The 23,605-nt window shown below is 39.8% G+C and overlaps 3 protein-coding genes across 11 annotated transcripts in view; 2 read left to right on the top strand and 1 right to left on the bottom strand.

Moving 5' to 3' along the window:
* Positions 1–10,632, top strand: part of LOC140953034 (protein strawberry notch homolog 1-like) — a 32,119-nt gene extending 21,487 nt beyond the window's left edge. For 5 of the 9 annotated variants that reach the window (XM_073402520.1, XM_073402519.1, XM_073402514.1 and 2 more), the window contains 13 exons: positions 1–43; positions 1,174–1,243; positions 2,036–2,148; positions 2,854–2,925; positions 3,741–3,840; positions 4,866–4,940; positions 5,750–5,899; positions 6,082–6,176; positions 6,997–7,089; positions 7,706–7,849; positions 8,526–8,602; positions 9,170–9,363; positions 10,473–10,632. The exon at positions 1–43 is cut by the window's left edge and continues 23 nt beyond it. In XM_073402520.1, the coding sequence (XP_073258621.1) occupies positions 1–43; positions 1,174–1,243; positions 2,036–2,148; positions 2,854–2,925; positions 3,741–3,840; positions 4,866–4,940; positions 5,750–5,899; positions 6,082–6,176; positions 6,997–7,089; positions 7,706–7,849; positions 8,526–8,602; positions 9,170–9,363; positions 10,473–10,567 (1,321 nt within the window). In that variant the 3' untranslated portion in view covers positions 10,568–10,632. Of the gene's footprint in view, positions 44–1,173; positions 1,244–2,035; positions 2,149–2,853; positions 2,926–3,740; positions 3,841–4,865; positions 4,941–5,749; positions 5,900–6,081; positions 6,177–6,996; positions 7,090–7,705; positions 7,850–8,525; positions 8,603–9,169; positions 9,364–10,472 lie in introns of those variants that run through there. The other 4 variants (XM_073402515.1, XM_073402516.1, XM_073402517.1 and 1 more) reach the window with 4 other exon arrangements.
* A 2,016-nt stretch (positions 10,633–12,648) lies between these two features.
* On the top strand, positions 12,649–15,697 carry LOC140952376 (dapdiamide synthesis protein DdaC-like). The gene is made up of 4 exons (XM_073401797.1): positions 12,649–13,037; positions 14,251–14,443; positions 14,667–14,879; positions 15,287–15,697. Exons 1-4 carry the CDS (start codon positions 12,685–12,687, stop codon positions 15,692–15,694), a joined length of 1,167 nt encoding a protein of 388 aa, XP_073257898.1. The 5' UTR covers positions 12,649–12,684; the 3' UTR covers positions 15,695–15,697.
* A 53-nt stretch (positions 15,698–15,750) lies between these two features.
* Positions 15,751–23,561, bottom strand: LOC140952375 (serine beta-lactamase-like protein LACTB, mitochondrial). Its single transcript, XM_073401796.1, has 9 exons — positions 23,269–23,561; positions 21,895–22,150; positions 21,074–21,267; positions 20,539–20,596; positions 19,781–19,839; positions 18,793–19,025; positions 18,238–18,401; positions 17,397–17,570; positions 15,751–16,457 (listed from the first exon to the last, which is right to left on the bottom strand). Exons 1-9 carry the CDS (start codon positions 23,545–23,547, stop codon positions 16,294–16,296), a joined length of 1,581 nt encoding a protein of 526 aa, XP_073257897.1. The 5' UTR covers positions 23,548–23,561; the 3' UTR covers positions 15,751–16,293.
* Positions 23,562–23,605: the final 44 nt, after the last annotated feature.

Genomic DNA, 23,605 nt, shown 5'->3' with positions numbered 1-23,605 from the left:
TGCCAGTTCAGGGATATCTCTTCAGGCGGACAGAAGGGCTAAGGTACTTGTAATTCAGCAGTTCAGTTATCACTCCAGATAAGATATTTACATGTAATAACTATTTAAACAGACTTCGGAATCGAGACGTCTGACTCCCTTTTTTTGAGTTCCTAAAGCGCACGTGAGTTCCTAAAGCGCACAACCCATTTGATTTTTGTCAACTGCGTTAAAGTTGTTTTCTTCTTCATCTCCCCTCTGCTATCTGTCTCCTATACCGAGGTCAGGCGCGAGCCTGTTTGCTAGCAAAAGAGAAAAAAGTCATTGTAACTTAAGAAAGTTGATTAAACATTGTGTCTTTTTGTAAGTGTGCAGTCAAATATGGCTATACTGCTAAGTTCACTCCTATAACTGATTTATTACGAGAAAGAGATTTCGAAGTGTGGAAGAAGAGCACTGTCAATCACTGTTTAAATGATCTTCTCCCCATGAAGCGTACGCAGAATCTACAAGACAAGGGTCACGATTCCGTTTTTCCGCTTGTTAGGACTGAAAGGTTCAAGCAATGCTCTATCAATAAATGTCTTTTGAATTTTATTTAGATTTTGAATTTATATGTTGTATTTTAGTGTATATTATTATGCGATTATTGTTAGCTCACACGTGTGCTTGTGAGTGTTATTTTCATCATCATCGTCATCATCATCATCACCATCATCATCATCATCATCATCAGATCCTTTAAATAATTATACAGAGCTACAGTACCCGTTACATTCGTTCACTGAAACATACTCCTTTGAAATGTTGATTAACAAATTACCCATTTGGGGAATGAGAGAGGCTAAAGCCGAGGAAACAAAGGGAAGGATAAATATATCAGTTGAGAAGATGCGACATTAAAAATCCTCAGTTTTCATCTATTTTTTCAGGAAAATTTGTTGAGTATTAGAGTTGAGCTGCCTCGTACCCAGACGTCCTTGTCGTGATGCAAATTTGCGCGCAAAGAAAGGCGGGAAGGAGAAAACGGGCGAGACTGCGCTTCGCCTGTTATTTTCTCCTTCCCATGGTCCCTTGCGCTTCGTCACCATTCCCTCGCATTTCTTGCCTGTCTCTGTGTGAAAAACGAAGTGGCTGATGAGGAGGCAGGTAGTTGAGTGTGAACGGTCAAGTGAGTTGACTTGTTTGTTTCAGAATCAACGGAGACGTGTTCACATCACTCTGGAGCTGCCTTGGAGTGCAGACAAAGCTATTCAGCAATTCGGTAAGTTAATGTTTGCACTGTCAATAGCCATAAGTGATCGGAAGGAAGGTCAAAAGCCTTTTCACAGCACGTCTTTCTATTGGGGTCAGGGTAGGAAATAAGCCAGAACATAAGGGAAAATAGACGAAAGGGCTCCGCCTATTCCTCCCTTTTACTTCCCACTCTTTTCGCCTTTTCACCTTTTCGCCCTCACTAAAGAGCATGTTCATAGGCTAAAGATGGTGTACTGGCTGCAGTGAGTAATGTTTTTACATTTTTCTCCTTAGTATAGAGGTAAACCCACGGAATGCGTTGCTACATGTACAAATTAACTTCGAAAGTTGAAAGAGCTGGTTAACTTGAGCAATCTGTGCAATTTTTAGCTCTTTGCAAGCAATATTTAAGGAAATATCAGCCATAAAAAACTGCAAAGTTGCTGGCTGGATGGCTATAAGCCATACACCCTTTGTAAAATTTCGAGTTTTTAATAGAGGATTTCTCCGAAAATGGGGCTCGAATTTCCCTGTTGACTGATGTTGCTATGTTCTTTCAATATTAAGAGATGTTATTTTAATAGCTTGATCAGAGGATGATAAGAATATGCTAATGAGACAAAAAATGTAATCAAAGATTTGCCTATAATGCTAATGGCAATGTGTATGCCGTGGTTCAATTTCATCCTTGGTTTGAATTTTATTTTCCTTTGTTTTAAACTCATTAACATACATTACCACGCCCCAAAACACAGGGAACTAAAAATTAAACCGAGGATAAAATTGAACCACAACATATATGTTGTATCTTCGACAACAGGTCGCTCCCATCGGTCCAATCAAGTGAGTGCACCAGAGTACTTGTTTCTTATTTCTGAGCTGGCAGGAGAGAGGCGCTTTGCTTCCATTGTGGCCAAGAGACTTGAGAGCTTGGTACGTACTTTTTCATCCGTTTCAGGGTAGCGCTAGTAGTTGATAGTTGAGTATTATTAGTTCTCATATTTTTTTTAATGAAGTTTAATCATTTTCGCTCTCCCAGTTGAAATTTGTGTCCGCGGTAATGTTAGAAACACTCAGCGACTTTTTTCTGAATGTAAAATAACTGTTCTAAACTTCGAGAATGGCTAAAAATTTCTGGATAACCGTTTCATACGTGGAAGATATTCAGTGTTTTTCTACTAACTTACCCACGATTTTTCAGAAGTTGTGTTTTCCACATTTTATTACCTAGATATTGTCAAAAAAAATGGTTTCCTGAAAAATTCGGCGTAAAAAAACGCCCCCTAGAATCTTCTAATGAAAGTACGACTACTTCAGTATCCTCAAACTTTCGACTGGTCCCATCAGGGTAGCTAACAGTATCGGATGAGACAAAAAAAAGCCACCTAAGACTTTCGAGACAACCAAAGTTCGCCAAAGACATCCGAACAGATGAACATTACAGTTTTTATGGCAGCTCCAAGTTAATCAAACAGGCTTCTAAAGCATAGAGAAAATCATTTGACATTTTTCTGACGTATTTGGAAGCCTTCGTTCGTTAGGTTCCCTGGACAATGTTTCTTACTGGTTGTAACCACACTATGATGTTCACCTAACTGGCAAAGTGAAAGGTTTTTTTAATGTTTGATGCCGTTCCAGGGAGCACTCACCCACGGAGACAGAAGAGCCACCGAGTCACAAGATTTGAGCAGATACAACTTTGACAATAAGGTTATTACTTAACAGATAACTATCCTTTGATATTGTTGTTGTGAACCTGCCCATATCCCAAGAGCCATGTCCCTTCCTTGTATGATCTTAACCGTGTGGATGCCACAATTTATGTAGACATTTGTGCAAACCCAAAAGACCAGAAAACAAGTCAACTCTCTCGTTTAGTGTTGGTCAACAACATCGAACTCTGGTCACGCGAAGTTAAGGCAAAAGAGGGGAGTTGGGTGATGTCAGAGTTCATGTGTTCTTATTGAACTGACTCAGAAAAATCAAGAACCTTTATTGATCATTTCGTTTAGTTTCATGAACTTTGTTTAACTGCACAGCGATTTTATTAGGAGAAAATAGATTCTGGTCACTTGACTGTAGTTCATTCAAATGGAATAATCAATAATGATTTATTCTTTTCTATAGCGCAAGTTCAACTAAACGTTTTCAAATGCGTTTTACAATCAATTTAAAAACTACCTAAAAATGTGAAAAATAAAAAACATTGCAGTTATTGGATAAGACTATATGCATAAGACTATTAATGTATAAGACTATGTAAAATACGTAATTAAAATTTAAAATTAAATAGTGAGTTCCACGCGAATTAATAATAGTGAACATAGATAATAAACGTAAAAAGATTACTTGAAGCTAATGTTCTTAATTAATTCAGAGCTTATCTAGGCTGGTAGTACACCAAAACATGTTTTACGTTACGGATCTTAATAGATCTCGCTGTCGCCTTGGACACTCACCGCTGCCCGAGATCGCTACTTTTAAGGCATTTCCATGAATAATAGGGGGTTTATTAAATGTTGCAGTACGGCAGAGCTGCTCTGGAAGCTGTATTGAAGGCTGTGACTGGTCAAGCAGCGCCCATGATTCCACCTCCGCAAGATTACAATGGCCCCTTCTTCCAAGGTGTGGTGTTAAGTTATATTGGTGCTTTGATTTTCTTCCCATTCGCCACTTTAAAAACGAGAATACTGAGCCGAGCAAACTTTCGCAAAGACCTCTGGGGCTGTTACTAGGGACAAAAGAAAAAGGGCAATAGTTGGCCAGCCTGTCCCCAACCTCGTCCCCAGGGCGCTTTTCCCTGGCTTTGAACCATCTCCAAAGGCAGGGAAAAGCGCCCTGGGGACGAGGTTGGCCCGTCCCCAGTAACGATCCCAGAAACAATTGCGCAAGACACGTTTCTGCTCGAGCTCTCTTCTTGTTTTAACCTGCGGAGCAGGCGCTTGAGAGTAGTGGGCGAAAGAGAGAGAACGGGCGCGCGCGAGGGAGACACGCGAGGGGTGATGGAGCGCGTGCACGGAAGGCCCCCGAAAACACAGGGTCCAGAGGAGATGTGTTTGTCGTTAGAACATCAAAACCCGTCGAAAACCTCCGAAAAAATGGGTTATTTTGATCGCGTTACAGTTTCGTTACACATTCTGTAGACCGCAAACCAAGAAACTGAGGGCTCGCAAGATCGGCTTATAGTATAAAATACGGAAAGCTTTCTTTTACTCGGCACTTCGTGCCTCGGTCGCCCTTCGGGCGACGTGCCGTGCGCCGGCGAGGATATGGCTTGCGGTCATCGATTTTCAAAAGTCGATCATCGTTTACAGTAGATTTATAAAGATGCCATTGGGCTAATTAATCGTGCTAAGCGACACTGGTATAGACATTTTTCAAGGTGAGACTTTAAATAAGTAATTCATTTATTCACACGAAACCTCTGGACCCTGTGCCGAAAATCGTTTCAACTCGCATTTTCGTGGGCCTTCTGGGCAGGCGCCCCCTCTTTCCTCGCGTGTCTCCTTCTCGCGCGCGGTTTTTCTTGTGCCCACTACTTCCAAGCGCCTGCTACGCAGGCTATTCTTGTTTCTAAAGTGGCTAATTGCTCCCTTAATGCCCTTGTCTTATTTCTTTTATTTATTTATTTATTTTTATTTGTTCAACAGATATCCGCACTGCTCTAATTGGTGTTGGTCTTGTCGTTAAGGACGAGAAAAGTGGTCTTACCTCACTGGAAAAAGGTGCTTTGTAGTCTGTATAACATTGTGCCTTCATTTATACCCAGTAGGTCATGAAAACGCGCTAAGGGTGTTCAGTTTCTCGGCTAACTTTCCAACGTTGGTTGTTGTTTTTGTTGTTGCTCTTTTTTTGTTCCAACCAAACCAGGGCAGTCGGCGGTCTCTTCCTAAATTAAGTCAACACGGCAAGCCGTAAGAATTTAGAGCAAAAATTTATCTTTCAATTCGGCACTGCATTACGTTCGAAATTTTAGCTTTTGAGTCTCTTTAAGGTGATAATTTTACTTATTAACTCAATTTTATTTTTTGAGGTTGGGAAGTTCAATTTTTTTTTTCGTTAATACTTTTGAGAGAGTTGTGTGATAATTGTGTGGTAATTGTGTCAGTTGCTCGGTCTCTGGTCTTAAGAATAAAAGGGTGAAAGACGGCTCACTTTAAATTTGCTTTCACTCTGAAATAAATATGCTTCGTTGGACGTCGTAATTAAAAAGCCAATCGTGAGGAGTACTCGAATCAGTTTTGAGAAATAAAAGAGCGCAAATTGCAAAAACCAGTGAACTACATATGCTCTTAAATGATGAACAGAATAGAATAAAGACGGTACGGTAAGAAAACGAGCGGGTATAATGGCAGGGTAAACGCATTCCACATACTGTGCGAAATTATAGTACCTTCTTGCTGTTTTGGAAAATGAATGTCGATAGCAAATGTATGGGCTGTGCGAAATTTCGCGGTATTCTAATTTGAATAAAACTTTAGGTTAAAGTATTTCATGGCAAATGGAATCGTTCTTGTATGTTTTCTCAATTCAGGCGACTACTCGAACATGTCCCGGTTTTTGAATCGTATTCTTGGAATAAAAGTGGAACTTCAAAACCGTTTGTTTGCGTACTTCATGAAGACCTTGTCAGTTGTCATACAACAGGAAAAGAGGAATGGACGCTGGGACGAGGGAATCTTGGGTAAGAGCTTCCTCTTTGTAAAGACGTGTTACTATCACGTTTCGCTCTTCTCATCTCTTCCTGTATGTTCAAAACGTATATAGCGCTCCATCCAGTGATGGATATGCACTTTGGGTCGGTTTTAAATCAGAGTTTAGCCAGGATTAAAGAAAATCATGTTCTAACACTACTGTTTATTTCAGATCTTGGTGCGCATGGCGAGGCAGTGAATAATAGAAGTGTAGAGACATTTGTTGGCAATTCAGTTTTTGGAACAGCTACTACAGAGCTTCACACGGTGAGTATTTAGTCTTGTTTGATTGACACTGCCAAGATTGCTAAAAATTAGTTCTCGTTTTTTAAGAGTGAGGCTCAACTTTCACGTTTACGCGTGGCCTTTCATACATTGCCTCTATTTCATTTACGCGCGTAAATTTTACTTACGTTCGCAAGGAAAAATTCCGTAACAGTGGAAATCCACCCCATGGGAGGCTTGCTCTGTTACAGCCTTCTTGAAAGCTGTTATCTTGTGGTTCCTTTTGATGTTTCTTTCATCTCTCCAGCAACTATTCTCTTACTCTCTCTCTCTCTTGCACTGATGTTGCTTCTAAATCAATTCTAGCCTGCGAGCAAGCTCTCCTATTTGGGCGAGGGGCTCGCTTCGCTTGCCCAAATAGGAGAGCTTGCTCGCAGGCTAATTCAATTCCAAGGACGTTTGCCCACTGGACTGGACTGGACTGGACTGGCCTGGCCTACCGGCATGGTCATTTTGCAAATGACCAATGGGTATTTTGCGGGTGAAAGCAGAAACGGGCTTTGGGAAAGTCTGGTCTTGCCTACCAGTTCTAGCTAATTGAAACGGCGCCCTAAGTTTTCTTAGTCCAAGTTTACACCCAAGTATAAGCGATAGCAAAATAAACAGAAGCACTAATCTGCTAATCAATAGTAGCTTCTGCTTGTATTTATTTGTTTCCAAACAAACACGTCTCTGATCATCAGCCTGATCTGTTTACCGCGTCTGCTTACGTTGCTTCGTCGTGATGTGAACGTGGGGTTTGTTACAATTCCAAGTTAAGTTACCATAACTACGTTATTTTGTTTTGTTTTTACATCACCAGGTGAGTGTTGAACGTGGCGTGTCTTGGGAAGAATCGTTTCAATTAAGGACAAGACAGTCACAACCTGCTGACGGCTACTACTTGTCCAATCAGGTAAGTGGGCTATAGCGATAGTGTCAGTGGAGTGATTGTCTGACGCCGTTCGACTCATGGACTGCCATGGTGACTACTTGTGGTTAGCAAGGATTCGTACTGTTGGATGGTGCCCGGCCTTCTTTGCGCGAGGTCCCGTGTTCGGTTCCCAGGTGTGACCTCAACGAAAAAATGAAATCCTTTTTCGACTTCATTCCTTTCCGTGCAGCTATAAGTGGCTTTAAATGCCCGTAAAACTGAGCACTGATGGAGAGAGGGGGTGAAATGAGCGCCTCAATCGGCTTCAGGTTTGTTGGTCAGATGATGACTATTTCAAACTTTACCTTTCCTGCGATTTTTCGAACATCTCGATGATTCGAACTGAAACTGATTTCCTTTCCCTAGTGTAACACTGTAATCTTACCCTAATTTGTCGAACCTAGAGCTCCCGGTAATTCCAACTATCTATCTATTCCTTGGGGTTTCGACTGACTGACTGGCTGAATTCTTTCCTGACGGAATAACTAATCACCGACAAATCACTTGGTTAGCAAGATTTCTACATTTGACGGCGAGCAAACTTTGAAACGTTATAGTATATATGGTGGGCTAAACAGGCATTTGTGGTTTTTTTTAGTCTCGAAACGGAAAGAAATACGCCATCTTGGTCATCTGTCAATCGAGAAGCAAAAAGAAGAATCTTTATAGTGTATACAGACCCAATACCGGACTACAAACCAAGCAAGACTCACTAGAGGAAATCAAGAAAAAGTACAAAAAGGTACACAGACCTCATTTTCTCGTTTTCCAGAGAGAGGTTTGGTTAAGAACCTACAGGGTGTTCAATTTTATGGATTTCTGTTATTGTAGCTTGATAGAAAGCACCTTGTATTTATGGCGTTTCTGATGTTTTACTTTTTAAGTAAGCTTTGTGTAGAAATAACCGTTCTTTTTAGGGGCACTTTAACCGTTAAGAATAACCGTTATTTTTTAGGGGCACGTCTTATCATGCTGCTGCCACAATATGGTGAACATTTAAGATATTACAAGTATTGCTTGAAATCAATCAATCAACCATCTTAGTTTCATGTTTTGTGGACAAAATGAACTAAATCCTTGTCAGTTAAATTAACTTTACTAAATTGTTTTGATGTGCAATTTTCATGTTGATATAAAGTTTCCGAATATCATATAGGAGAAAAAGACCCTGCCCTGTATGCGTATTAATAGGTCATTTCTGAGTTGTTTAATCTCTCACTTTCAAAGTGAGACTAAGTTCAAAACCGTTGACGTGGTAGGGAGTTTCACTGATTCAAGACTTGGCGTTTACCCTCTGTGAAAAAAGAGGTTTGGGGCCGACTACTTTGAAATGTCCCAATGACCTGAATTCTTGACACTGATAAAAGTCAACATTTCCCTGGGTGAGGGCGTTTTTTGACTAGTTTGTTTTGTGGCAGGTCTCTGATGCTGAAGCAAAAGCCAGTTGGGATGAGCAGTACAATTCTGCTCTGACTCAGTGCATCCATGCATATGGGTAAGTACAAACACACTTTTAACATTTGTCCAACATATGGAACATATACCCGCATGCTCTGCCGTGTCCTTAATACCTGTTGGGGAGACCAAGGCACCAACGTCGAACTTTACGGCGACCTTCCAACTTTGTTAGCCAGGATTGGGTTCAGAAGGCTTGACTTTGCTAGCCATTGTCGCCGTCACCGCGAATTGCCAGCGAGCCAGCGTGTCCTGTGGCGGCTAACACACAGACATCTCTTGTCTTGTCTACGTGCTGGCTGTCTCCATAAGCAGGGGCGGATCTAGGGGGAGGGTGCACGGGGTGCGCACACCCCCCCTCCCCTGAGATGACCTGCGGTTTTCTAATACAACTGGTATTCTGCAAAAAAAAACTATGTGGTTTATTGGTGTTGAAGTAGAGCAAGAGACGAATGCACCCCCTCCTCAAAAAAACCCTGGATCCGCCCCTGATGAGACAGCTGCATACACATTCAAAAGCCACTCCTGTCCGGTTCCCCCATATCCACCGCCAAGATTAACAATAACTGAACTTTTATTTTACGTTTTTGTTTACGTTCATTGTTAGGAAAGGGAATTGTAAACGGATGGCATTGGGTTTAACCTGCGAGGTGGGCAAACGTCAACGTACGTTTCACATTCTGAGCGGATCAGTTCTCAGTGTGTGGAGTAAGCTAGAAAGTGTACTGGCGGGACAGCCTGGAGCTAATTCAAAAGTACAAATTGTGCGATGCAGAAAAAGCGATGGATCCAGGATAGTCGGTGAGCCCGCAGTCATTGTTGTCACCCACTTGGAGGAAAATCCCATATGAAAGAGATGGAGATGCTCATCGTCTCGTTTAGGGGTGTCAGTAGAGTCCATTAGATTTTAAGACCAGGACGACTACGAAAACGAGATTTTCTCAATACTAAGTAGTGCTCGCGCTTGAACCAGCCCATTTTGGCGGGAAAACGCGATAGCTGTTATCATTCTACTACTGGTTTTATCGAGAATGTCGTAGTGGCGAAAACAAGTTATCAAAGTAAGAAGTTTTATCATTTTGCGATCGGGAGAGGGCTTAACCTCTTGCAATGAAGATAACCGTGCTAAATTTTCTGGCGAAAAGAAGTACAATGAAGCTATCCGTGGTGTACATTTTTTCGAGAATACGCGAAAAAACTTTTTAGGTTAATTTCGTCTTCGAATCTAAAGGTCTCTAATTGCACATTTGAGAACCGCGTAGGGTATTATGATGGAAATCCAATATTTTTGAGCACACAGGTATCGGGTAGGATTGCGCTTCAAGGACTATAGAAATAGAATGTAAGTAATATATCAAACATGAGATGCAGTGTTTCATCACCAGATGAAACACCGAGAAGAGAGTTGAAAATACGACGCGCAGCGGAGTATTTTTGACGAACTTCGAGGTGTTTCATCTGGTGATGAAACACTGTGTCGAATGTTTGATATTTCTTCTCAAACAAAATCATTTTTGAAGGAGAAATTAAGGATGCAAAAATGAGCAGTTTTTCATCTGATATCCAAACACTCATTAAACATTAACTTCCTTTGAATTTTCTTTATGAATTATTAATGAGTTTGAGAAGTATCCTTCTATAACAACTTCTGTACAGATCGGAACCGAATTTACCGGAGCACCAAATTGGCTCCGTGTTTCAGAATGTTATCGTCTAGGGGTCAAATAAATCTGGAGCGAGCGACTCATTCGCTGGAGTGGGCGGTAGGCGTTCGAAGTGGAGGACGCATGGGGAGTAACGCGATTGGCACTCGAGAACGCGAAAGGCACCTTCCCATTTATCCCTAGGTTACCCCAGTAGAGTGACGTACATTGACGTGGAATCTAATCTGTTTTTCTTTTGCTATGCAGGCTGCCTCATTCCAAGTAACTGTGTTCCGGCTTTGGCGAGAACTCTTAGTCCAGACATTGTCTCTGAACAGAAGCCAATCATCATAGCAGAGTAATCGTCGTCTTGTAGAGAAAAAAATCGGCTATTTTCACAATAGAGTCTACTTTTCTATTGTATAAAGTGTACAGATAATTAGATAGTGAAATACGATAAATTATTTAAGTGGGCGTTTGCACCACTCGTTAAAAATCAAATTTACTTTAGGTGGATTTCTATTTATAAATTGCATTTGCTCGTTGTTTGTAAAATTGCAAGAATGTCGTGGCTACACAAAAGTCCCTCTCATTGTTTTTTAAACAAGTTAAAATAAAGACGGCCTCGCCTCATGTCTGACGGCGTCGCTGTTCCCCTCCGGGCAACGTGCTACATCACTAACTTTGAACGGAAACTTACGAGACTTATCGCAGCCTTCACGATTCGTGAAGTTTCCAATAGTTTTCTAATTGGTTGTGGCACACGTTAGTTGCTGACTTTGATTCGATCATGTCAAGAGCCATGCTATGTATGCTTCCTTGGTTCCAACAGTGTTCGTTTTATCAACGAAAACTGTTCTGTATTTAGTTCAGCCTTTGTTTTTTTAGTCTTGGTCGTAAGAGACGAGTTTATCTGAAAGTTGTTGCTTATAGTCTGTGAAAATATACATCACGATTACTTCTCGAGAAGTTCAATAACTGGTTGTCTTTTTAATCCGTTTCCAAATAGTTCTTGAATGAAAGACAAAGGAAATAAATTTATCAGTATGACCCGGTTGAGGTCTACCTCTAATTATTTTTACACAAAAGTAATCCAAAATCTTAAGACTAGAGGACAGTAGATGGAATTAATGCCGTTAAACGCTGCTACGCTTCGTAAAATTCTTCTCGTTCGCTTACACAACAAGCCATTTTAAAATTGAGCCTAGTTTAGCTTATGATTGATCTCCCGTTCAGGGTTACACAGTGGTTACTAGATTCATCACTGGCGTAACTCCCTAAACCTTATCACCAGTCGCACCTTCTGATAACATAGTCGTTGCAAACCCAGTGGCGGATCCAGGGACCCCCACCCCCCCCCCCCCACCCCCACTTATTTTTGGACCAAAATAGAGGCCCTAAGGGCCGAAAACAATTTTTTAGAGACCGTTCCCACTTATCTCAGGGTCTGGATGACCGTCCCCCCTGCCCCCCTTTTCTAAAGGTGTTAGATGTTAGACAAGATGTCAGATGTTAGACAAGCAGGCATGCTCAGCTGTGTACAGAATCCTGTATTATCTCGTCACACAGGATTCTTACCAGTGTTTTACCAGCACCAGAACTAAACTGGTTTCTTGTTGATTACCCCAGCTTCCCTTCATTTTTTAAAATTGTATTCAAAAATTAAATATGCACTCGCTATGAGCTAGAATTTTGCGGGTTAGTTTTGTTTTTGTTTTGTTTGTGCAGTATATAAGTTTCCGTATGCCGAATTGCCAAAGTAACCTTTATTAATCAAAAATATTCTGTAATGTAAAAATTAAACGATTCTGAGTTTGCTCCCTGAGTCAAGGACCAAAAGATGTTTAAACCAAAGGGATCACAAACGGGATTCAATGTCCGGTTCTAGTGATGGCGTTGTCAGTCACGGATTACATTGTGGTATTAAAAAGATAAAATAGCGCCCAAGCTGGCAAAAATTTTTGTTCAATAACGGCTTTCGTGCAATTCCGCCAACCTTACTGCAAAGTAGGCAGCCTCTATAAAAAAAACAAATCGTGAATGGAAACTAACAAGAAGACTTGTGAAGTTTCGGATTATGCGGATGTATTGAGAAGGTTTCGGACCCGTTCCACCCTATTCTGGTCATCCCATGCAACAGTTCCAACTGTCCTGGTCTCGGCTTTTTACTATAGACGTCGGAGAAGACGCACGTTAAAACTACAGATCAATTTTCACCTGGCGATGCATTATTTCCCTTGTCCACCACACTAAACGTTTGGAAGAAATACGACCATTACAACAACTGATCTAAACTGTACGCCACTTGCACATCCTTACTTACCCCCAAAAATTGTGCATAAGCATTGTTCGCTTGGGACGGCTACGCAAAAATTTTGGCGGGCAAATAAGCTGCATCATTGACTTCCAATCGTCCACCGCGCACTTACTGGAAACTGCAGCAAGCGTCTGCGTTCGTTCATGTGTTTGACCAAGCAAAATGCACAGATTATGCCTTGTTGAAATCATCAGGAGTATTCAGAACTCTGCATTTACTTTACATCAACCATGGAGTAAATTGTCGACGTACACTGGAAGTAATTCGCATTTTATTCGCCTTCCTACCGGCGAATTAGCTCTTGGTTACAAACCACAGATTGCCGGGCGAAAGTACATCCCAGGATCCACTTCAGGAGGTTTTCCTGGATTTCTTCCTGGTCCCAAAGACGGGGATACATTTCCAATGGCTTACAAGGTTACCAAACCGCTCGAGTTTGACATGAAAGAGTGGTCAAGCATCTGCCGGGAGCTTATTGATGCAGAACTTACAGTTTACGGAACAATACTTATCAGGTTTAATATGATTTATTCTCGCGACAAGCATTTGAAAGCCAACATTTAGGCTAGAGAGAAGTAACTATCACAAGTGTATTTCATCAACATGAAGAGTACCTTCAAATAAGCGAGATATGACATGACCCGTCATCATGTAAATGCGATACGAAATCAAAAGGTCATCCCAGTATGAAACTCGCGCCAGTGTGAAATGTTACAGGTCATTTGATTTCGGGTTAACTTTGATTTAACCTAGGTTGATTCTCAATTTCCTTTGCTTCCGGGCCCTAACTCATGAATGATTAGGGGCTAGGAGACAAAGGAAATTTACAATCAACCTTGGTTGAAAAAATTTAACCTGAAATCAAATTTGACCTGTAACATAAACACCCCCCTAAGTTCTAAACTAGGTACCATAAAATTCCGAAAATAAGCCCCGGGGCTAATATTTTTCAAAGGCCCTTTTTGAGGGGCTTATATTCAGAGGGGCTTATCTACGGAGGGAAATTTGCGTTTAAAATCGAATGGGCTAGCCTTATTTTGGAGGTAAATTTACCGTTTTTGCTTTGTTTTACTTTGTATTTGAGGGCAATTTTCCAAGTACAAGCCCCCAGGGGGCTTATATTTGGAGGGGCGATTTAACGGAGGGTTTTTTGCGTTACCAGTTTGGGGGGCTTATATTTGGAGGGGCTTATACATGGAGGGGCTTATTTTTGGAATTTTAGGGTATGTGAAAGGCATTCCATTTGTTAATAGAAGATATACAAAAGAGGTACCTTTTCTGTCAAAAATGGAGAAAGTAAAAGGGGAATCAATTGAGGTTTCTGGGTAACTGACCTTCTACCTCCCCCCAAGTCAAGATTAACACTTACTTCACCCTTAGGGTAAAATCATGACTTAGTGGAGGGGTAGGTGTTCAGTTACCCAGAAAATTCAATTGATCTCCTAAAAGGGTAAGGTCAGACATCGGGGTGGATGGAGCCTCCCCATACAAAACCCCAGGAATCAGGTTTATGACAAACAACAGACACCAATTTGTACCAAGTTTTCCCTTTACTTGATGGTTACTGTTCATTATCTGTACGCAAGAATAAGTAGTCTCATGTCAGGTTTACCCATAAGTATTACCAAGAGCCTCTTGGTATTACTTTGGACAGTTTTCATCCATTAATTTCCTTATTTCTTAATTTTGTAAAACAAAGAATATTTTCAAAAAAGTATTTTTTCGTAGGAATTTGCCACTTCAGAACATGGATGATTTCAGAACTTTCATTCATGGACTTGGCTTCAAGTTTTTTGAACATGGGGTTACTGGTTATAGGACCCCACTGGGGTCCCATGTCTACACTGCCTCAGATGACCCCCCTGAAGTAACCATGGAACCACATAACGAGTGCTCATATTCACCCCTGGTCCCTAGAAAGGTATAATTAGAGCTTCTCTATATGTTTTATAGTTCCGTTTCTCTGTGATTATGAGTCACTATTATATGGGTGAAGTCTACAAAGATAGGAAATCACTGGCTTTTTAGCCTGCGGACAGCCCCTTGCTCCCTTCTGCACCCCTTTCACAGACTTTCAGATCTTTTGTTCAGTTATAATCAGCAGCACACAAGATAGACTGAGACTTGATTCTTCTTTTCTTTAGATAATAATGTATTGTATAAAAGAACCTGATCCATACTGTGGAGGTGAAACTGTTCTTTTAAAAAACAGTGACTTGACTGCCATGTTGGATCCAAAGGTAACGCAAGAGATGGAGGAAAAGAAAATTCGTTACCAAGCATTTCTTCCAAACAAAGATTCCAAGGCTAAACTACAGAAGAGTTGGCAAGATCGATTCTGGGTGGATGACCCAAAGGTCTGTTTAATATAATGTTTTTGTTTTTGCATTTGTTCATTTTTTACATTCAGTCGCTTTTTCTGCAATGACTGCGGAATATAATCAAAGCAAAAAAATAGTTCTGAATTCTGGGTCTGTAATATCTAGAAAACCATTGTATGAAGAGGGTTCAAAAGAAAACTCTTCTGCAATATGTATGGTACCATTAGTATGATAGCATCCCTGGATGTGAAAGAGGTTTTTGTTAGTGAGTTGATGTTTATTCTAATGATGGAAATGGGAGACAACAAGCAGTTGCCCTTCTCTATTGAAGAGAGAGCCCAGACTCAGTGCTTTCTAGGAAATACGGTACAGTACCTATAAGAAGGAAATTTAATCGCCAGTGAAAGAATGTCACAATCATCATATTGTTCTCTTCACTTCAGGAAGTTGAAAAAATTCTCAAATCTAATGAATGGAATTTCTCTTGGGATGACAAGAACAACTTGAGATACTGGTATATCCATTCTCCTGTCAGGCCCCACCCTGTGACTGGGGGGAAAATGTGGTTTAATCAAGTAACCAGTTATAATGCCAGCTACTTCAGAGATCTTCCTCTTTACAAGAATATTAACATGCCAGATGACCATTATCCATTCCACTCCTATTACGGTGATGGGTCAATCATTCAGCCTTCAGTCCTTCAGCACATCCGTGCAGCTATGTGGTCATGTGCTATGGGTTTTAGTTGGAGAACAAATGACGTGGTAGTGATTGACAATTTACAAGTGTTACATGGAAGAATGGGGTGGACTGGTGAGAGAACACTTGTGACCACGCTTATTGATGAGTGATGAAAGGTTCCCTCAATGGGCGATGCAAAAAACATGCAAGTTGACAATCAGGGATATAAATAATTTAAAATATTTACTTTCAATTTATTGTTATTCAAATTAAATAGATCCTTGTCTTATTAACATTCTTTTCTTTAGAAGTTTCTAACGACCATCCATTGCTATAAGCTGAATTAAACATAATTCAAACTTTGACATCATGTTAAAGTATACCTGCCAACCTTTTTGAGTCAAATGCATGAGATTTTTGTCTTGTCAAAACCGGGATTTCTGTAAACATCCCAGCAACTTTGGAAGATTTAACGAAGACTTCCAAATGATGCAGGAAATGTTCTCATGACCTTTGAGCTCTTCCAAAGCCATTTAAAAGGCGACAATTTTAGCCTGTTGTGATATTGTCAGGACACAAAGTCAAGACCCTTTTTAGAATATTTTTGGGAAACTGAATTGAATTTTTGTTATTAATCATTATTTCATTGAAGAACTATTGGTCCACATTTGTGAGTCGGGTGTGAGAAATTGTCCTTGATCCATAAGATCAATGTGTTTTGCCCGCAGGCATGAGATTCACGCATAATCTGTGAGAGTTGGTAGGTATATTAAAGTTGAGTTTTTTCAAAGCAGGCTGCTATAGCTATTGCTGTCTTCTGTAGATTCATTTCTTGTAGGTTCACCAGTACTGCTATTACCACTCCTTTGGGAAGCTGTTCATTACAAGTGGTAGGTCTTATAAGAAGAATACTGCTAGCTCCCACTGCTCCTCCTAAAGAATACAAAAATTATCACTGCAGTCAGATGTCTTGCAGAATTTAGACAAATCAACAAAGAGATAATAACAGACTGATCATTTGTCTTAGGATAAGGGCACTTGAGATATGGATCATTACATTTCAGCTACATTGTTTTCACACAGCACCTGAAAAAATTTGAGCATTTGGGTGTTCCATTCACATATGGAACCATGCTTAGCACCAAAATCTAGGTCAAATTTTTAGTCAGTAGGGTTTGAACACCATAACTGTTTAAATTTTTGTACTGCCATGACATGAATGCATGGTAACCCGGTTCATCAGTGAAAATATTGAAATTATGGTTATGGCAAATGAAGTGTCTGGTTAAACTTTTTTAGCCAAATGAAATTTGTCTGGTGCCATGTTAAAAACGTAGTCTTTGACTCCTTTTTAGTTGTCTTCTTAAAGTGAAGTGCAAAGGGAGTGATCACACAGTGTCTTTTTAACCACAGTGGTCAGTTGTGACTGTTGCATTCTGATTCTTACCATGAGACAGAGGCCATGTTGGTACATCAGCTAACTACAGAGGGAACAGTGAGGATTGAAACATACTATTCACAGCTGACCGATATTCAAAGCTTTGTGGGCTTCTTCAAGAAGTGCATGGACGAAGGCCCTACGTGTATGTAATCTCTATCTCGTGTTTTCAAGCAAACATGAGAAGTTGATCAGAGGTCACTTTTTTGCAGGCACTATTCCTTTTTTTACCTTTACCTTGAATCCTCCCCCCTCCCCTCCAGAAAAAATAACAGAAAACAGGAAAAATATCTGATGGAGATCTTCAACTTGGGTCTTGTGCTGAGTTTATGTTCTGGGATCTACATAACATGCTCCTTTTTTTTTTTCATTGTTGCGTTTTGACAAATTTTTGCGTAAGTTTGTGTCACATAGCCCTCCCATTATTTTTGTACCTCCATGAAGAATTGTCTCTGACTGATGATGACAGGCTCCAAAATCCTGTTTTTCTGGAATGACCACCCAGCCCAATCCATAGCCACCATCCCTGTGGCCTTGACCTTCAGTGTTAGCTGCAACTTTCCACAGCTCTGTTACAGTTTCAGGCTTAAGAAATCCAGGAAGACAACCTAGTGTAAAAAAGATGGTACACATTTAGACATTTGCATCAATTAGCATGTCTAATTAATTATCTCAGCTTATTTATGATAATAATAATGATGATAATAATGATAATAATTTTTTGTATAAACACTAAATTATGTAAACTTTTGCACGAAAACATGATATCTTCGCATGTGAAAAGATCACCATTGCTATGGCTACATAATAATTTGTGCCTTTCACAACAACAAACTATTGAAATGGTTTGGTATTTCATTGGTATTTATATAATAAAATAGAACATTACATGGTTGCTTGGAGATCCATGTCAACGCTTGAAGAGAAATTTCATATCTCCATGCAGCCATGTGATACCCACTATATGTGCATTTATTCATGCATAATTATATGATCACATGCGCATTACAGTAAACTTAAAAGGAACACAAAACATCTCAGTCATTAACTTCCTATTATTTTGAAAGCACCCAATATGTTCATTATCTCTTCCTTTACATATGAGCATCACCTCAGTGGGATTAAAAATCACTTACAAAACACAACCCAGAATAAACCTAGTACACACACACACCTATTACACTGTGAGTCAAAGGGCCAAACAACTGAGCAAGGAATGTTACTAATTTTGATTTCTTATGATAGCTTCTCTGTCAATAAAAAATATGGCCAAACCTGCTGTGTTCCTGTTATGATCCGTTTGCTTGGCATACAGCATAGAATTTCCGAACTGAACTAGATCTTCTGCTGTAGACATGAAACCTCCTCCAGCCCACTTGTAAGAATTGTCCACATAAGGTGCATTTACAAGATGACCATTCTCGTTCCGCCTATAAAATCTGTGGTACAGTAGTAATAAATATATGAACAAGGTTTTCAAACCAAAAGGACCTAAAGTAGGTTACTTTAATGTTTAAACCACTCACTCATAGTTTGCAACTGGAGTCTTTCTTTACGATGGTCATAAAAAAAAGTTCTCAAAGAGCAAACTCAAATCTACAGGTTATATGGAAAGGTTGCCTTGATTTTTGTGTGACTATTTTGTTAATAAGTAGTAAAATATTGCCGTCAGTATTCGTCATCTTAATGAAAATATCCCCCAAAATGCCAAAACTTGATGTCAATTTTGTAGGTTAATTATACTATAATGGAAACTAAAACAGGCTGATAAAAAAACTGCCATTCAAAGAGGAAATATCTCTACTAGTCTTTATAAAATGAAAGAATAACCTTGCCCTGTTGTAAATAATGACATCATTGAATTCAGCACAAGTGTTTTCCATCCCAAGATCTTTAAACAGTTTTTTCATTAAAGAAAGGAAATCCTGATTAGCTGCTTTCTCTATGACAGCACTCAACAAAGTCCATCCATGGGTGGTGTATAAATAGGTTGTACCAGGAACAGACAACAATGGGTCATCTTTAAACAGTGACAAAGCCTCTGATACTGTTTTATAATGGTCCTACAGTGTGTACAGAGGAAGAAATTCTTTTATTAGTGAGGGGATCCTTGACATTCCAGCCAGTTTGTTTCCTAAGTTTTAATCTCTTTAATGTAATTTTAAAGATCACTTGCTGTGACCCACCCAATGCACGACGAAGCCCCAGTTGTTCAAAAGGTGGATAACACAATCGCTTTCCCTAAAAATTATCAGCTGGATAGTAATTTATTCAGTGGATAGCACTACCCAACATTTGGAGATGATTGGCCAGATTGCAGTTACCCCCAAAGCCACCATCCATACCTTTGAACCTTAAGTTTGTAATGGGCGATTTGAGGCCTAAAATGGCAGTAGTGTTTACCAGTATTTCTTGATCCTGTCCTGAGCTCTTTTAAATATTAATTACTTTTAGCAATCACAAACAAGGAATACTGGTGTTATTCTTAAAGATGCACACACCATCTACCTGAGGACCTGAGGAGGAGGCTGACACCATGACATAGCACCAAACTGACCATAGTTTCTGTAATACAGTCAAGTCTCTTTTTAAGACAAACACCTTGAGTAAGCCTCTGCCATTCTTCACTGTCAGTAAAATAACTGTGACCAGTTTAGACAGAACTGATTGTACCAAAACACATGGTCTCTTAATTGCTTTTAATTTCCAAGTTCAGTTTCACTGTAAGTATCCCTCCAACATGAACACCTTTCCAGGTGATCCCACTGCATTTTCTGCATCCTTCATTGATCTTACTCTGAGGAAACAACTTACCAACCTTAATGTAGTATTCCTCAAAAGAAAACTCTCGTCTTCTTCTACTTCTGCTAGTAATCACTTGCAAAATAACAAAACAATATTAACAATACAAAAATGTTTTAGCTGCAGGGCTAAAGGTAATCACTTCTTTTGCAAGGCCTCGTAATTTATTTTAAAGAAACTTATGACTTGAAAGTTAAACTGAAATAATCTTATGAAGTGCAACATTAACAACAATGCCTTGTAATTACGTGAAAGAACATAAGCAAAAGTTAACTTTGTCTTGACAAGAAATAACAGTCACTATCATCATCAACAGAACACTCAACAACAGGAGCTTGACCACTCTGTATAAAATTTTCTTAACTGACCATGGCATTTGAATGCATGCCCCAAAGGATTACATGTAAGAATATTACTGTCACAAATATTAAAAAATTATATTTTATGGCCGAATCAAAGAGCAGACAAGATAAAGGGAATCCTGTGCTCTGATTGGTTACTCCAGCGGGCAAGATGGACCCACCTTGCCCACTTGGGATTTTCCACTTTGGCCCTGCAAGAATAAGTTCTTTTTCTGGCCATACAACAAATCCTTTATTGACCACCAAGCGTGAGGTCAAGATCGCTGGATGTTGGCCTCCTTCTTTTTTCACGTTTTTATTGACCTTGACTTCATCTCGCTTTGTAAATACACAAAAAAGGAACTTGGCTAATATCCAGCCATCTTGATTAGTTAACCAGCTGACATTAAATACTGTGGTTCAACAAACACACCTTCCTGTTCTTTGTCCCTAGAAACTGAAACTTCTTCTTTGGATGAATTTTTCACACTCTGTTGAATCAGGGACAATGACTTTAAAGATAATTTTGACATTGAAATAATAACAATGAAATAATGCCACACAAGAAGACATTGATAGTCCCAGTTACAATATTAAAATTAGTAATGATGCTCTGATTGATCAAATAACAGTCCAATAAAGCACCTAACCAAAATTTACAGTGATTTTCCAGAAAGGTTCAAACAACAACAAAAACGCTGGCGAAATATGATATAAAACTGTTCATAAAGCTAGAGTGATTGTAATAGCACCTAGGGTACTGGATAAGAAGTGAGAGGATTGACGAAGGAGATATTTGATGCTTATGAGATCACTTAATTATGATATAACAAATTATGACCAAATTGTTGTGTAATGTGCATTGTATTTTTGACTGATGTGGCACTGTTTAGTAAAAGCATTATTAGCATTTTAGGAACCACTATGATAATGATGACAATAAGTCCCTTCCTGCCTAGAAAACATACCTTATTATCTGTGTTTGTTTTGTTTTCCTTATTACACTGTGTTTTATCATAATGTCTTATTCCACCAAGATGTGAAAGAAGATGTCTTGTTGTGAGGGTTGCTGTGGACCCATTAAATGTCTTTGTCGGAAATGAAGTTACATAAGTTTGAATTGCAGCATCAAGGTCCAGCTTTCCTTCTTCCCACAGTTTAGCTAATAAATTTAAGAAATTGAAAAAATATATGGATATGCTCACATTTCTTATATTAAATAGTGCTGTTATTACGAGCAGTAAATCATATCACCTTTCACTTAACAATGGCTGACAGTAAGGCCAGTAAACCAAAGAAAAAATTGCACATTGGAATTAAAACATATAGTCTCCTTCGCAGCCATTATTGGGGTCATCATGCAACGCTCTTCAGGGGAAGGAGCATTGCATGATGACCCTAATAACAACTGCAGAGACTACAAAACATATGGAATCAGGTATGGTTTTCGAGGGAACTACAGGAGTGTATGAACATATTTGTCATTTCATTTGCAAATGAATAATAAAGAAAGAGTAAAATGTGAATTCAAAATTGATTGAAAAGAAATCTTAATGATGGGGTTCTAATCTAAGCAACGATAACATTTTCACCTATAATGTAAACGTGTATGTTGCATTTTGTGACCTCTTCCATGTCTGAAAATAGGTGTGGATTTTAGAAGCCAGGTTTGAAAACTGCTGTTGAAAATGACATTTTTTGGTCGAAATATAGTCCGGATTGGGATAACCGGATGGTACACCCCTGCCAAGAATTCCCATGAGTGTATCCCCTTGGGACAGTCACAAACCTGCAGCTGTTGTAGTTAGTGGTTTACTAATGCTTGCTATTCTCATAACAGTTTTGCTGGTACATAAAACTCTGTTTTCAACATCTGCAAAGCCAAATCCTTCACTCCACACAGTTTTTCCATCTACACTCACAGCAATAGATACCCCAGGAATGCCACGCTCTTCCTTCATACACTGAATGATGGATCGTGATTCATCTATTGCTGATTGTAGGGTCCAAGGATAACCATGAGAAATGCTGGGATTTTGTTCCTTCTGTGTTTATGTGGTAAAAGAAAATGTTGCAACAAAAATATATTATTGAATTGGTTTAGAGGTGTCTAAAAACCAAGCTAAAATATATGAGGAATGCGCTAGGATATGACAATAAATGCATTGTCCATATTCAGGCACAGATCCACACCAGTTTCCACTGTTTTATGGAAATGGATCAGATTTTTCAAAATAAATATATTTTTAATAAAAAAAATTTCCAAGTTGAAATATGGAAAATGGTCTGGACAATTTTTTTTAATAGCCGTGCATTGGACTCGCCATGAGATTTTCAGCTGGAAAATCACTTGTCCCTGCACCATGTCACAGACGAGATTGACAAGACTCGCCTTGCTCCATATCCACTACAACATGGAAATTGACCTTATAAATAATCCGCCGATTCACAAGGCTTCATCCGAGGAGAGTGGAACTAGCCAATATCCTGTCTGAACGACTAACCCAGGAAAAGGAACTTTAAGGAGTTAAAATCCGAAAAATTTCCAGGGGAGCATGCCCCCGACCCCACTTAGGGCCTCTTCATATGAGCCCGGTTGACTGGGCTGGCTTGGTTACCGGCATGAATTTTGCCTTGGGTTCATATGAGAAATTTCAGCCCGGTTTCCGAGATGAGAAAAGGTGAAAGATCCTGGGTATGAGTTCTGGCACCAAATTTGGGAAACAAAGCAAACATAGCGAAAAGCACCGATAACTCTTAAAGCTGTATCACTGCAGTTAAATGGGATGCTTATGATGTGGAAAATACAGCAGGCAATGCAAGACGATGCCATCCGGGCCGCCAGAATTCATCCCGCCATTCATCCAGGTAACCGTGATGAAGTGTTCATATGGCAAAATTTCCAGCCCGCTTACCGAGATCTCGGTTGGAAAAACCGAGATCTCGGGAACTGAGCCAGCCCGCCCTCTCATATGAACACATCGAAAATTTAACAAAGGATTTAGAGGTGAGGCGAGATCTCGGAAACCGGGCGCATAAGAAGAGGCCCTTAGAACTATCGAAGCTTCAGCCTCCGATGCTCGTTTAGGAAATCGGTCAGTATTTATCCTAAATCCGCGCCTGATATTTCCCATGGACTCGCAGAATTTCAGTGAAAGGATACTGGAACTGCATGTTGATTTTTCAGCGCATCCAACTTTCTTTCGACACTTGTGGCGTTTGCTCTCTTTAAAAGCTTCAGCTTTTTCTTTTGATAAAGACCCGAAAATCCAATTAACCCAGCGAGACCAAATCCAAGCAAGAAAGCGGCGTTTGGTGGTGTCTTCCCTTTTGAAGTACTTGGTAAGCTTCTACTGTTATTAAGACACCGTAAAATACCAAACCTATTCTTTGCAAGGAATTGAAATTGTCTTCGTATTTTCTGTAGAGATGCGGCCGCCATTTCCCTTTGACACTAGTGACACTAGTCACCAAGGCTCAGCTCGAGGCCCGGCACTATA

The sequence above is a fragment of the Porites lutea genome, chromosome 11 (genome assembly GCF_958299795.1).
Source record: "Porites lutea chromosome 11, jaPorLute2.1, whole genome shotgun sequence".
Classification (NCBI taxonomy): Eukaryota; Metazoa; Cnidaria; class Anthozoa; order Scleractinia; family Poritidae; genus Porites; species Porites lutea.
This window is presented reverse-complemented; position numbering and strand designations above follow the sequence as displayed.